General features: G+C 39.1%; 1 protein-coding gene across 5 annotated transcripts in view; it reads right to left on the reverse strand.

Annotated features, from left to right (window-relative positions):
* LOC124711137 (2-oxoglutarate dehydrogenase, mitochondrial-like) overlaps positions 1 to 15,147 on the reverse strand; it is a 142,223-nt gene that overhangs the window by 52,124 nt on the left and 74,952 nt on the right. For all 5 annotated transcript variants that reach the window (XM_047241033.1, XM_047241031.1, XM_047241032.1 and 2 more), the window contains 2 exons: positions 6,103 to 6,225; positions 3,901 to 4,064 (listed from right to left, as the gene is read on the reverse strand). In XM_047241033.1, coding sequence (XP_047096989.1) covers positions 3,901 to 4,064; positions 6,103 to 6,225 — 287 coding nt within the window. The remainder of the gene's footprint in view (positions 1 to 3,900; positions 4,065 to 6,102; positions 6,226 to 15,147) is intronic.

Here is a 15,147-nt window from a genome sequence, read left to right on the forward strand (position 1 = left end):
AAAATAATCTTTCATTATGGGAGCAATTCTGTAGTGGTTTATACAAAAACTTCATTAGTAGTTTATCAATGAAATACTTGTCTTAGATACTAATCTAGAAAGGGAAACTAAAGTACTAACAGATGACATCAAATAAGTGATATATAAAAAAACACCACTCAACTCTAATCTTGCACTAATTCACAGTCCTATTCTGAACACACAGCTTGACTAACGGTACACACAAAACAAGTCTTCGTGAGTGTAAAATAAAATAAGTCATAAAAAGGTTAAAATACCTGAGAAGAGAAGTGCAGCGATAGGTCACTGAGGTGAAATGGGAAAAAAAGTAAAGGGTACAATCAAGCAGAAATTAAGCAACAGAAGGATTATGTGAGGACACTGAACATGCAACTCAGTGATGGTGAGAATCTAGTAATCATGGGTTGGAGTGGAATGCCACAGCAGAGGAAGGAACTGAATGCAGAGTTATGGAAGAAAATAATTTCAGTAATAAGAATGAGAGAGCAGGAAGACCGAGCTCTGCAATAAATGTCAGTTATTAATAGTGAAAACACTGTTTAAAAATAATAAGAGGAAGAGGTATACTTGGAAAAAGGCCTGGAATTACAGGAAGAGAGAGACTGAAACATCACGTATTGGATTCTAAAGTGTACTGAAAAGAAGATATAAGCTCAGATCACAATTTAGTAGTGATGAATAGTAGACTGGAGTTTAAGAGAATCATCAGGAAGAATCTATTAGTAACAGTACATCAATGGCCTCTATGGGGAGGGCGGGGGGAGGTAGTGAAACTTCGTAGATATGCTAATGCATTAATGCAGAACCAAGAGATGCTGAAAAAAATTGTTACCAATCTGGCCACCAGGTGCAAATTTGGCGCTGTACAGCATCTCATCGACGTCTCCAAAGCTCATACTGTACAAACTGTGAAGTCGCGCTTAGTAATAGGGGGGGGGGTGGTGGTGGTGGTGGTGACTGTCTCCTGAAGTGAATACACAAGAGGAAATGGTATTAGATTAAATGTCTGAAAGAGCTTTGGGACACTTGAAATCGAACAAAGCAAAAGGCGCCTATATCATTTCTTCTGAACTTCTGAATGATTGGGGGAAGTGGTAACCAAAGTATTTTTACAGGTAGGCTAGCCAGTTTAGGAATATTTCAGAGTTTCAATATAATTTTAATTCTGATTTATTTTATTTTATTTACGCTGTTCAACTAAGTATTTACCATGAGCTCCTTCAGACCCTAAGTGCGTGGTGAACCATGGCATAATCATCAGACATTATTGTTTCCTGAACTTTGCTGACAAAAGCACCCAAATCCATCACAAGATGCAAACCATAAGGGAAGTGAGAATCGTGTCACATGGTGGTTGCTGGCTGCATCTTTGAGTGCAGAGCCTATTCTAGTCACTCTCTTGTGCTCCATGTTTTCTGTCTTTTGGGTTCCAGCCTTCTTATAGAGCAGATGGGTTAGGCCACCCGTCTCTGTAACTCTTTTCCTCCTTGATAGGCCATCAGCTTATTCACAAGTTAAATGCCTTCTCTCCCTCAATCTAGTCCCACATTCTATAATCTAGAGTGGTGGGTGCCCACAGTCAAGCCTGGACAAGCTCTTCTGTAACCCAAATTGTAGAATTTAACTAAAATTTACTATGCTTCACTCTTTTATTCAAAAACTACCTGCAGACACCCATCTTCATCCATCCTGACCAGGCTCCAATTTTATGCCTGAACAAACTGACATCAGAACTTGAGACAACAATCTATTGGTCTTAAGAGAGCCCGCTAAAAGTTTGGTTCATATGTAATACTGTTTGGTCAGTGGAAAATTTGTCACCAGGCTGCTGCTGTTGTTTCGCTGCACTATATCAGCACATATCACTCTGAACTTCGAGCAAAGCCCACTTCACCACACTGCTTGAAAGCAGTGTGCCATCCAGGTACACATGAACTTACCGCAGACTAGCCAGCACCTGCCTGTGAAATGCAAAGTGCATGAGCCTGCTGCCTGCCACTGTCGTAGCCTGGCCTGCTGGCCACACTGTACACACCACTGGGCATGCTGTTTGCTGCCATTCAGTCATGTGACCCACCTGCTGCTCAGTATCGTGTTGCCCACTATTGTGCCACCAATGAAGTCCAGCAGGTTGTGCTCAGCTGTGTGCCCATCACTGGTTGTTCTTGGCCACAGCTGGGCAGTGCCAATTCATTCTCATGGACAGCTAGTTTGTCATACTCACATAAAATGTGTGACGATTTGGCAGGGGAAGACAGCCAGCAGGCTACGTCTGGGGGACTGTGCCTCTGTCGAGGCCTTTGTGAGACTTTCACCACACTCGACAAAGAAATTCACATTGCTGCAGATATGCCATCCCCACGTGGACAGACAAACTGGGAGCTATTTTTAGAATGGAAGTGGTGAAAGCTTTCAAAATGTAGGTATGATGGTTAGTGGTCTTCATATGGACAGAGTTAAGAATGGAGCCATCAGAGAAATGGAGGTCAACATCTAAAAAGCTGGCATGCTAGGCTCAGGACCAGTTGAAGTGGACAGAGGAAAACCTGGAAAGGTTGTGGAGGAATGAGGATAGGGTGTCTTTGTCCTGGGTTCAGATAATGATAATACAATCAGCGAACCTGAAACGGACAAGAGGATTGGGGGGTCTTGGGAGGCTAGAAAGGTTTCCTCTAGATGGCTGACAAACAGGCCAGCACAGGAAAGTGCCATGTGGGTGCCTATTGCTGTATTACTTTTTTGTTTATACATCTTCCCTTCAAAAGGATGTAGTTGTGTGTGAGGATGCAACTGGTGTGGTTTACAATGAATGAAGTCATGGGTTTGGGCTCAAAAGGACTTTGGGGGCGGTAGTGTTCGAGTATAGCTAGGCTAGGGAAGTGCAACAGTGACAGTAGGGATCCATGTGGTAATGTTTGGGGATGGTCAAGAATCTGTGACGGAAGTAGTCTGTATCTTTGATGTGAGAGGCTAGGCTACAAGCAACTGGTTGGATGTGCTGGTTAACAAGAGTGGTGATTTTTTTCAGTGGGGACACAGTAAACAGTTACAATCGGGTGCCCAGGATTACTGAGTTTCTTGATTTTGGAAAGAATGCAGAATGTGTGTGTGTGTGTGTGTGTGTGTGTGTGTGTGTGTGTGTGTGTAGGGGGGGGGAGGAGGGGATGACACACATTGAGATGAGGAGGGAAGTGGATTCAGGGAAGAGATTCTGGAATGGGTCTAATAATATGAGCAGGAATTTGAGGTTATGTTGGACTTCTGGGATGATGGGATCACTATGGTAGAGCTTGTAGGTGGAGGCGTGACAGTTGGCCTTCATTCAAAGAATAAATTTCTGAGAATGTTCAACTGGAGTATAACACTATAAGGAAGAAAAGCATTTGAGATGTGGTGTTACAGAAGGATGCTAAAAATTATATGGACCCATACGATAAGAAATGAGTAGTTTCTTTGCAGAATTGGCATGAAAAGAAATATGTGAATAACTGAGAATGAGATGAGACAGGAAGCTAATATACGTTAATATATCAGTGAATAACTACCATGGTACTCGAGGTCATGATAGAGAGACCAAAAACTTACAACTAAGACAGAGACTGGAATAAATACAACAATAACTGAGGACACTGGGTACTGCTCTTAGATGAAGGGATTGGTACAGGAGAGGCAAGCTGCATCAAATCAGTCAGAAGACTGGTAGGAAAGAAAGTATATGCTACTTAAGAAACAAAAATTACATAGTACCCACAATATTTCAATACTCACACTGTATTATAATAATATAAAATTTTAATCAACATAAAATAACTGAGAATCTGCCACCATTTTTTTGTGGAATCCATCCTCCTCTATACGAAGAAAATACATTTAACCCACCTGAGAAATTGTGTCTCCTCAGTCATTTCGTCAAAACTTGATCTGGCCTCAGGATGACGCAACAGTGATTTTGGTGTCATCAAAATGAGGGGCTTGCGGAATGGAAGGGCTATCTGCCGGCGCAGAATGTGGAAATAGTTGGCTGGTGTTGAGCAGTTTGCTACCTATTACAGACCGAGTAGATTCTAGTTTTACATTTAAGGTCTGACACATTATAAACACACAGATAAAAGCTGGAGAATCAAAGGACATTTACAATAATAAGATTTATTTACTGCATTGAGACTCAAACCAGGAGCCTCCAATTTTGCTGGCAACGTGGTAACAACTGCATTATTCATTTGTGCCTTATGGAGCAACTCAGTTTCACCTCGTTACTTATGTTCTGGGATCCGAAGCCAAGAGCTGGACTGATACATAGTTTTTTAACCTGTCACCGAATATTCAGTGCAGATTACATTTTCCTAAAGAGCAGAAGATTTTTAATTTGTACTATTATCTTTTCAATATCCACAGCTGTACTTTGCGAGCCACCACAATGTGGCCCATAGTGTATCAGAATCAGTGGTCCATAGCGTACCAGAGCCATTTTCCCTGTTCTTATTCCATTTACAGGAGGTATGTGGAAAGGAGAGCCTGTCAAAACCTTTCAGTATGAGCTCACATTTCTCTAATAATAGTCTTGTGATCACTACACAATATGTATGCTGGAGGATGTAGGATATTTCTTGAATTGTTTTGGAATACGAGCTCTCGGAACTTTGAGAGTAAGGCTCTCAAGGGACACACAATGCCTTTCTCATAGTGTCTCCCACTGCTGTTTAACAAGCTTCCCCATAAATTCAGCTAATTTAATTTGGTGATGGTTCTACATCAATGAATCATACTCAAGAATAGGTAAGCAACCTTGAGCACAAATGACAATTTCTAACGGTTTAACCTACACATCCAAGTTTTACACCTATCTTCCCCACAGCTAAATTTATTTTGGCATCCACTTTAAATCATATCAGACTAATACTTCCCAGATACTTAAGTTGTGAATGATTCCAGTGACTAATCACCTGCCAGATAATCAAACAATATTTTATCTATTCATTATTTATGCGCTTGATGCTATGTATGTTCACAGGCAAATGCAAATCTTTACACTAGTTACTGATCATCTACAAGTCTTTCTGCCTTTCAAAACAAGTTTCTGAAGATGTCACCACAATGTACACAACTGCATAGCCTGCAAACAGCATCATAACACCACAGACTATCTGCACAGTCATTTTATACGTATTGTGAACAGAAGTGACCCTATGCCACATAGTACATTATCATTATCACTAAACATTATTATCATCTTATAATATCTTATAATAACTGGTTTCCTGGTCTACCATCTCATTTGTTATAATAATTTCTTCCAAACAATGTTGAAGTTTACCTTTACAAGAGGGAAAGAGTATAATCTCTCTCTCTCTCTCTCTCTCTCTCTCTCTCTCTCTCTCTCACACACACACACACACACGCACACACGCACACACGCACACACACACACACACACACACACAAAACATAGGTGGTTTAAATGTTAAAACATGATCCATTAAAATGTATTTCTTTTCATTTTTTTCCACTTTATGAATCTGAAAACTACAGCTACTGAACATAATTCCCTCAATGCTGCAAAGTCATACTGTTTTGATGAAATCTGATGGAAGCTGTGTCCTTTAACTTATCCAGACCAAGGATTCCTATATCTGTAGAATTAAAGGTCAGACATCTTCACAAGGGCATTCAAGCTTAAAGATGACAAAAGGAAAACTTTCAACAGGATCATAACAAATTAACAAACATGGATTGCATGTGAAAAATAAGCATAAATGCTATATACATTGTGTGTGGGCAGAATTAATTTGATATTTTTTCAACATGACATATATAAAACAAGAAACTTTGTTATGTTTCTGGGAGATACAAGATCTGAAACTGTTACCTACCTCAAAAACCTATTACAAGTTAAAACAAAGGTAACGATGTTTGCGGTTATCACAAAAGAGAAACATTTAGCATGTAGAAAATTTAGAGTTGGTAACTACATTACATATCCTCATATTTCTTTCACATCAAATTATATTCCAAATAATTCAACAATGATCATATAAAACTATATTGTAGCTGTATAGCCTTGATAATTCTGGTTATACTTACAATCCAGTTGATATCGTGTAACTGTCGCACGGCAAACTCTTCACTCTCTGGTGGGAAATAGTCAGGGTCATCAGAAGACATCTGCAGGAATCTCTCTAGACGAGCACTAGAATGCTCAGGACCCTGAAAGAAATATAAAACATTTAATTAGATATATTTCAACAGCACATAGATAAAAGTGAATAATTCTGGTTAAAACCCAAAAATACTTTAATCTTTGAGTTAAAATACAACAATAATTTCAAAATTGTATAACTTTTTACACACTTCATGTCTTCATGATTAGCCCCAGCTATTTAAAAAAAAAAAAAAAAAAAAAAAATCAAATGAACGCACTCCACAAAAAGATTGTTATTACTGATACATGCAATAAATTTCCTGACGTATTTATTCCTTTAACAGACCTGCATGAAAAACTTGGAGGAGGAGGAGGAGGAGGAGGATATTAGTGTTTAACGTCCCGTCGACAACGAGGTCATTAGAGACGGAGCACAAGCTCGTGTTAGGGAAGGATGGGGAAGGAAATCGGCCGTGCCCTTTCAAAGGAGCCATCCCGGCATTTGCCTGAAGCGATTTAGGGAAATCACGGAAAACCTAAATCAGGATGGCCGGAGACGGGATTGAACCGTCTTCCTCCCGAATGCGAGTCCAGTGCGCTAACCACTGCGCCACCTCGCTCGGTGAAAAACTTGTCTTATCAGTTACTGCATACTTTTTCCTGTCATGTGTACTTGCAGTTGTGCTCCTTGAATTTAATTTTGCTAACTAATACTTTGTAGATTCAGGAGGGGACAGTTTATCTGTGTTCTGTTTTTCCTTGTGTACATCTAATACTATTGCGCTGACAGTCCATGGTGCTCCATACATTGTCGCACTCTATGTATGGGTACTTGTCCTGCTACAAATGAGCCCATTTTCTCTCTCAAGGTACTTGCCACAGTTATACGATCCTGCACAGTTGAGTGGACCAATATGTCTGCATACTCTGGCATCAGTCACATAGGATTCCTGAGATCTCTCCAGAACCCATTTCTTCCATGTTCATCTACACCTAAACCTACACCTCCATCTACGTACTACTCTATAAATCACACTTAACTGCCTGGCAAAAGGTTCATCAAATCACTTTCACAATAATTCTCCATTATTCCACTCTTTAACAGTACATGGAAAAAATTAAGTTCTATATATTTCTGAGCAAGTAGGTCAGTATCAACGAAGTCTTTTCGCATTCTGAGAAGAAAGTTGGTGATTGAAATTTCATGAGAATATCTGGCCAAAATGAGAAACTTCTTTGTTTTAATGATGTCTACCCCCAAATCCTGTATCATGTCCATGACACTCTCTCCCCTATTTCTCTATAATACAAAACCTGCTGCCCTTCTTTGGACTTTCTCGATGCGCTCTGCGAGCTGTGCTGGCTCATTTCACCATCAACAGCATTTTTTTTTATTATGATTTAGAAGCTGCTGGGCTCTGATATCACTATTTTCCAGCCCTTTGAAGATTTTTTGAGCACCTGTTAGTTATAAGACCCAAGCAAGTTTTTTTTTTTAATTATATTCCATCCTGGAAGAAATTTTAGCTTCCTTCCTGTATTTCTCTTTTAGCGAAGCTTATTTCCTAGGGCATAAGAACTTACTGGAAACACTCTATAGGTGCCATCATGGCTAAACCATAACTTAACTTGTAGTATAATCCAGGCACTTATCTTCTTTGTTGTTGACAGCACTTACTAAGTTGCTGGGAGAATGTTCCATGTCTGTGCCTTCTCGCTGCATGGGCCTGGCTTGCTTACGACCATGTTAATGGCTCTCGAGCATTTCCTACTGTGGCTCGCTGTTCGTTTGCACTTGCACATACTGGCTGTCTGGGCTCAAGCTGAGTATCTTATGCTATCTGATTTGCACTGAAAATGAAAGTTTGCTGTTGGCAAAAAGGCCTTTGATTAACTGGCTTTGCACAGAAGTTTTCCCTTTAATACAAATTGTAACCTTGTTCTAAGTTTACTGTACATCTTTTGATACTGAACTTTAGTGGGTCTGCCTAATGTTTTGGAGAGAATTATCTAGAACTGTTTAATTATTTTAATTGGGTAGTTTATGTAAAATCATTTAATTCAAAAATTTTAGAAGGCCAATACTGTTAAGGTCTTATGTCTTGAATTTGTTTGAGATGATTATTATTGCAATTGAATAGCTGTCTTTCTTACCATTTTGAATGCCTTCATATTTGTAATGTCAAATCAACTTTAATTTTCTTAACTGTTTTTCAAAGGGGACCTGTTATTATCCAAAGAATAATTATGTTGTTTTTGTTCAAGGATAAATTATGTTAGTTGAAGAGGTCTAGTCCTCCTATGACATTTCCCTGATCCTGGCAATTCACGATTTCACTCTGTAGACCCTATCTGGTAAGGATTCCACACTGTGCAGCTTTCACCAAAAGAGGATAAACAAACAAAGTTTAGGCAGTCTCTACTAGATCCGTTGCATCTTCTGAGTGTTCTGCTAAAATATGCAATCTTTGCTTTACCTTTTCCTCAACATTTTAGATGTATTGTCCTCAGTTTAAGTTGTTCGTAATTGTAATTCCTAGGTATTTAGTTGACTTTACAGCCTTTAAATTCGATTGATTTATTTTGTAACAGAAGTTTAATTGATTCTTTTCAGTGCTCATGTGGATGGCCTCACACTTCTCATTACTGGGTCAACTGCCAACTTTGTACCATACAGGCATCTTTTTTAAATTGTTTTGCAATTTGTTTTTATCTTCGGATGACTTTACTAGACGATAAATGACAACATCATCTGCAAACAATCTAAGACGGCTGCTTTTACTGTCTCCTAAATTGTTTATAAAGATAAGGAACAGCAGAGAACCTGTAACACTATCTTGGGGAACAACAGAAATCAATTCGGTTTTACTTTATGACTTTCGGTCAATTACTACGAACTGCAACCTGTCTGAGGAAAATATGAATCCACTCGCACCCAATCTGCTTCCAGGTTACTTTTGAGGTATGGTGTTGAAAGCCTTCTGGAAATCTACAAATAAATACAGTATAAACTTGAAATCTCTTGTCGATAGCACTCAATACTTTGTGTGAGTGAAGAGCTAGTTGTGTTTCATGAGAATGATGTTTTCTAAATCCATGTTGACTGTGTCAATAGACCATTGTCTTCTAGGTAATTCATAATGTTCAATCACAATACGTTTCAAAATCCTGCTGCATATCGCTGTTAATGATATTGTCCTGTAAATTAGTGGATTACTCCTATTGCCTTTCTCGAATATATTGGTGTGACCTGTGCAACTTTTCAATCTTTGGACATGGATCTTTCATTGAGTGAGCACTTGTATATGATAAGTATGCAGCTACTGCATCAGCTTACTCTGAAAGGAATCTAACTGGTACAAAGCTATTGTTAAGTGATTTAAGTTGCTTCTCTACTCTGAGGATATCTGCTTCTAAGTTCCTCATGTTGGAAGCTGTTTTCGATTTGAATTCTGGAATATTTACTTCATCTTGTTTGGTGAAGGAATTTCAGAGGGCTGTGTTTAGCAACTCTGCTTTAGCAACACTGTCATCAATATTATTTTCATTACTATCGTGCACAGAAGGCACTTGATTGTGTTTTGCAGCTAGCACACTTTACATACAACCAAAATATCTCTGGATTTTCCTCCAGGTTTTGAAACAAAGTTTCACGCTCCTGTAAAAGATCGTTAATCTTGGAAAATTTGGCACTTTTATTGCTGTTTCTGCAACAGTATTCTGACCTGTTTTGTGTACCATGGAATGTTTGCATGACAGTCGTGGTATCCTGGCCAACATAAGCAACAACATCATGGAATAATGAACTGCAGTCTAAATAGACGATGATCCTGCTGCTGTCGAAATACAACATACGCTGGAAGTCACTTCTCACTAACACAAATGTCTCCGAAACAACCAACATTCAATGCAATGTCTCAACTTTGCACAGTTGTACTGAAATGGAAATCATTTGCAGATCGAAGTATGTGGTGCATTTTATGCCAATTTTACATTTTTCATGATGTCGGAATTTTGATAGCCAACATTGTATGACACATTTCAAACATGCAGCATTAATGAAAAATCTACACAAAATACCAAAAAATTTTGACTGGGACTGATTAGAATATATTTACTAATTTAAACAAGCACTGATGGTCTTTTTTTTTAAAAAAAAGGAATGGGGGCAATATGTCTCCAGATTCTTGTACAATTTACTTTCCTCAGATAGGCTGCTGAGAGAGAAAATTCATGAAGACAAAAAAAGCAAAGAAAATTGCATTACCTCTGTGTGCCAATATTTGTGGAAAGCTATTTCAATTGTATAAAACACTATCTGCACTAACTGGGATGACAAAATTTTTTGGAAAGGTTATTTAGAAGTTTATGTGCAAAAATTGGAGCAGAGAAAGACAAACTGTTCTTATTATTAACAGATTCTCTCCATAATCAAAAGTAAACTTATTTCTTAGAAGCAGTAATGTAGTGGGCATTCCTGGAATGGCAGAAATCACCTGTACCTGAGAAAATTGACATAACGCATTCTGTGAAAGCAAAATACTCAATTTCATCCTTCAACAAAAAACAAGGAACGCCAATGCATATTTGAAAAAAAATCGTGTATGTTTGTTGCTGTTTGTAATGACGTGACTCCAGATACTGTGTGTAACTGTTTTCTAAATTCTGGCTGCAGTACACAACGATACACACATTTTAACTTTTTCTTCCATTTCAAAAGTATGGGTAACTATTCCTCCTACCCCTTTTCTTTCTACCTGAAAATTTCACAATCTGAAGGATGTCATTATCTGATGGAATGGATACACTTGTTTCTCTCAGATTATTTTTATCCTTTGACATTTTGTCACCTATTTGACCCTTGTTTATATTTTATGTACATCTATTGCTTCAGCTTGTCCAAACATTTAGGCAGCTCACAATCACCCAGGGTGAAACCACCTATATGTATTATCACAAAAGTTTTCATGTATTCAGAATTGGTTAACAAACTGAATGACCAGGACCAAGTTACTGAAACTTCACTCAAGACTTCCCAAGAACTGCTTTGTTCCTCCCCGCATTTTGCCCATATTACTGTATCAAACTGAGACCTTGTCACCTTCCTCCCTCCATCACACGATCTGTGTGCTCATTGCAGGCAAGTTCTGGACTGTGTAGTTTACAATCACTGTTTACTAAAATTGCATGTCTCCTGCGTGAAATTTTACCCCAAACAGTCTCATTTAAAAGAGCACCCAGGTATCATCACAGAAAATGAGTTACAATCAAAACTTAAAGAACCCATTAGTCATAGCAGGTACCATAGTGTTTAATATAGGATATTCTTGGTTTGGCATCACAACTATTTTAGCATTATCTCGATCACCAAGTCTCCAAGACCTTGCCAGCAACTTTTATTTTACGGTATCATAATATAAACTTCTTGTCTCCCTGGGGACCTACCCCCTACCCCTCCCCCTCCCGGCCGCTTTCACTGCACAGAACCGGGAGAACACTCCCTCACCCCCCTCTCCTTCACACGCCTTCCGCATTCCTCATGCCAGACCCTCTTGTCACCGCCAACCATGACCCGCAAACATCGGTCGGCAGCCTCCTCGGGCAATCAACACCCGAATGCACCAAGCTGCATATTGCACATGCAAATGTCCAGTCTCTGCCAGCTCACTTCGACGAGTTCAAATATATATTTCAAACTGCTGATATACAAGTAATACTTTTGTCAGAGACTTGGCTCAAACCAAGTATTCCTACAACTTCCGTAAACCTAGATGGCTATATCTTTCTCAGGCACGACAGATGCAACAGACGAGGGGGCGGAGTAGGGGCCTACATACGCTCTGATTTGTCACCTACAGTACTACACACATCCGACAACAATGTAGATAAACAAGTGGAATATATGTTCATAGAGATCAAATCACTTAACAGAAAGTGCTTAATATGTGTCCTTTACAAACCTCCTAAAGTAGGTGGGTTCGCCTGCTTCGAAACTGCCCTCTCTAGTCTCGAATCGTCATATGAACATGTAATTATAGCAGGTGACACTAACATTAATTTTCTGTGCAATAGTCCTTCCACTGGGAAATTTAAGAGGATGCTTTCTTCCTCAAATATGACGCTACTTCAGCTGGCACCTACTCATCACACAACTACCAGTTACACTTTCATAGATATATTCGCAACGAAATCTCCGAACAGAATAATCCGCACCTCTCAAATATCTGCGCCTGGCATGTCTGCCCATGACATCATTTCCGTGACGTATTCACTAGAATGCCCTAGAAAGAAACAAAAACTGTCTACATACCGAGACCTCAAACGCATAAATTTGCCTGAACTCGAAACTGAGGCACAAGAAATAGTTTGGGGGATGATCTCTACTCCCCTCATGGACATAAACGACAGACTCCAGGATTTCACTAACAAAATTACTCAACTATATGAAAAATATGCTCCAATAAAGACCAGAAAAGTAAAAAGGCAACCTGCACCTTGGCTGATTGATGAACTAAAACAGCTCATGAGTCTCAGAGATGCTGCACATCGAGCATACAAGATACACCCTACACCTGAAAATCATGCTGTATACAAGCAGAAATGAAACAAAGTCGTCAGTCAAGTGGTGAGAAACGCAAAGTTCAGACATGCCCATACATTAGCTGACAATAGATGTAGACCAGCTATCCTGTGGAAAATTCTCTGTAGTCTCGGTTTAGGCAACATAAAAGTTGCAGAAAATCCCATGGTCCCAGCTGAAGAACTAAACCGATTCTTCACATTACCTACAACCAAAATTGATCCGCAAAAAAAACAGAGAATCATTGATTACTTCATGGGGATGAACGACTGTAGCAAAGAAAAAGTCTATCTACAGCACGTCACCTGCAGTACTGTCAAGAAAGCCATAATGCGGATTAGATCAGCATCTACTGGACATGATGGTATCACTATCCAGATGGTAAAACTTATTATTGACCAACTACTGCCCTCTATAACAGACATTTTCAACGATTCATTAATCACAAGTGTTTTCCCTGAGGCCTGGAAACTGGGACAAATTAAGCCACTGCCTAAAAAGGACATCGCCACAGCACCCTCTGACTACCGCCCCATCTGCCTTCTTCCTGCACTACCAAAGGCCTTAAAATATATAGTTCATGACCAGCTCACCAACTACCTAACAACTAACAACCTACTAGACGAATACCAATCAGGTTTCCGTAAACATCGAAGCACAACATCCGCTCTGATAAAGGTGACAGATGACCTGAAACTTGCCATGGACAGACAAGAAGCGACTATCATTTGCTTCTTAGATTTCAGCAAAGCATTTGATACTGTCGACTTCGACATCTTACTAGCCAAACTTAGCGGTCTAAATTTCTCACCAAGCGCAGTGCAATGGTTTCGCTCATACATGACGTCTCGTCAGCAACGCGTCCTGTCTGGGAATATAAAATCACAATGGCGTTCCCCAAGGCTCAGTATTAGGTCCTATACTCTTCTGTCTTTATGTCAATGACGTGTCATCGGTCCTGACCTATTGCAAATATCACATGTATGCTGATGACCTTCAGTTGTATCTAAGTGCGAAACCAAGCAATCTCAAGAAAGCTATTGAAAATTTCAATACTGACCTCGAAGCACTGTCAAAATGGGCACAGGACTTAGGTCTAAAACTAAACCCATCTAAAACCCAAGCGGTACTTGTTGCTCACTCTAAGCTCATTAGCCCAAAACATTGGGAATCTGTACCACCTCTTATCCTAAATGGAACAAATATTAACTTCTCTCCCTCAGCAAAGAGTTTGAGAGTAATAATAGATGAAAATCTAAATTGGACAGAGCACGTAACTGCAGTGTGCAAAAAAGCATCAGCATCCCTTCATGTCCTACAAAAATATAAAAAACTCTTCCCTTTCGATCTGAAAAAGAAATTAGTGCAAACTCTTATACTCTCAATCATTGACTACAGCGATATTATCCTACAAGGCCTCTCTCAGGAAAATTCCCGACATCTAGAACTGGTCATGAATGAACCTGCGTTCGATATATCTGTGACGTTCGACTTTTGGATCACATTTCACCAGCATATGCAAAATTGTCCTAGCTGCGTGCAGACAAACGCAGAGATTTCCATACACTCTGTCTCATCTACTGCCTTATAAATGTACACTGTCCCTCATATCTCTCCTCGTCCCTAACGCTCATGTCGGAACAACATGACAGAAACACACGTTCCCATTATAATAAAATCCTTTCTGTTCCTCTGCATCGCTCAGTCACCTTCTCCAAGTCCTTTACAGTAGCGGGAACCCGACTCTGGAATAACCTCCCTCGTTGTTAGAGAACTTAAAAACATGTCCTGCTTCAAAAACCAGTTCATGACGTATCTACTTAAGCAACAGTAATGCCTTCCTCTGTACATGAGTGCACTTCACCTCATTACTTCCCTCTTTCCCCCTCCTTAAATCTCCCTTACCCAAAACTCGCTATACTAGTAAACATCTACTTTACACACCAAGATATTAATGTACATCTGCACAAAGCTTCATTACTATTGCCAATCTTTCTCATGTTTGTCATTATTATTATTATTATTATTATTATTATTATTATTATTATTATTATTATTTACTGTTATTATTATTGCTTTCACCATAAACTGTATGTATAGCACCTGATGTAAAAATACTGCCAGCATTTACTTTATTAGGTCTTAGTCATGTTTATCATTATTATTTGATTCTTTATAATGGAAGGAAACATATATATATTATTTGATTCTTTGTTTTACTGTTATTATTATTGCTTTTATCATTATCTGTATGTATAGCACCTGTTCTAAAATACTTCCGCATTTACTTTATTAGGTCTTAGTCACTACTCTTTATTCATATTGTCACTAGAGTAAGCTAATTTTCTCATTTGAACTATGTTCATGATGTAACTCTGATGTGTGAAATGCTGCATGTGTGGAACAC

The sequence above is a fragment of the Schistocerca piceifrons genome, chromosome 8, assembly GCF_021461385.2.
Source record: "Schistocerca piceifrons isolate TAMUIC-IGC-003096 chromosome 8, iqSchPice1.1, whole genome shotgun sequence".
In the NCBI taxonomy this organism is placed as follows: domain Eukaryota; kingdom Metazoa; phylum Arthropoda; class Insecta; order Orthoptera; family Acrididae; genus Schistocerca; species Schistocerca piceifrons.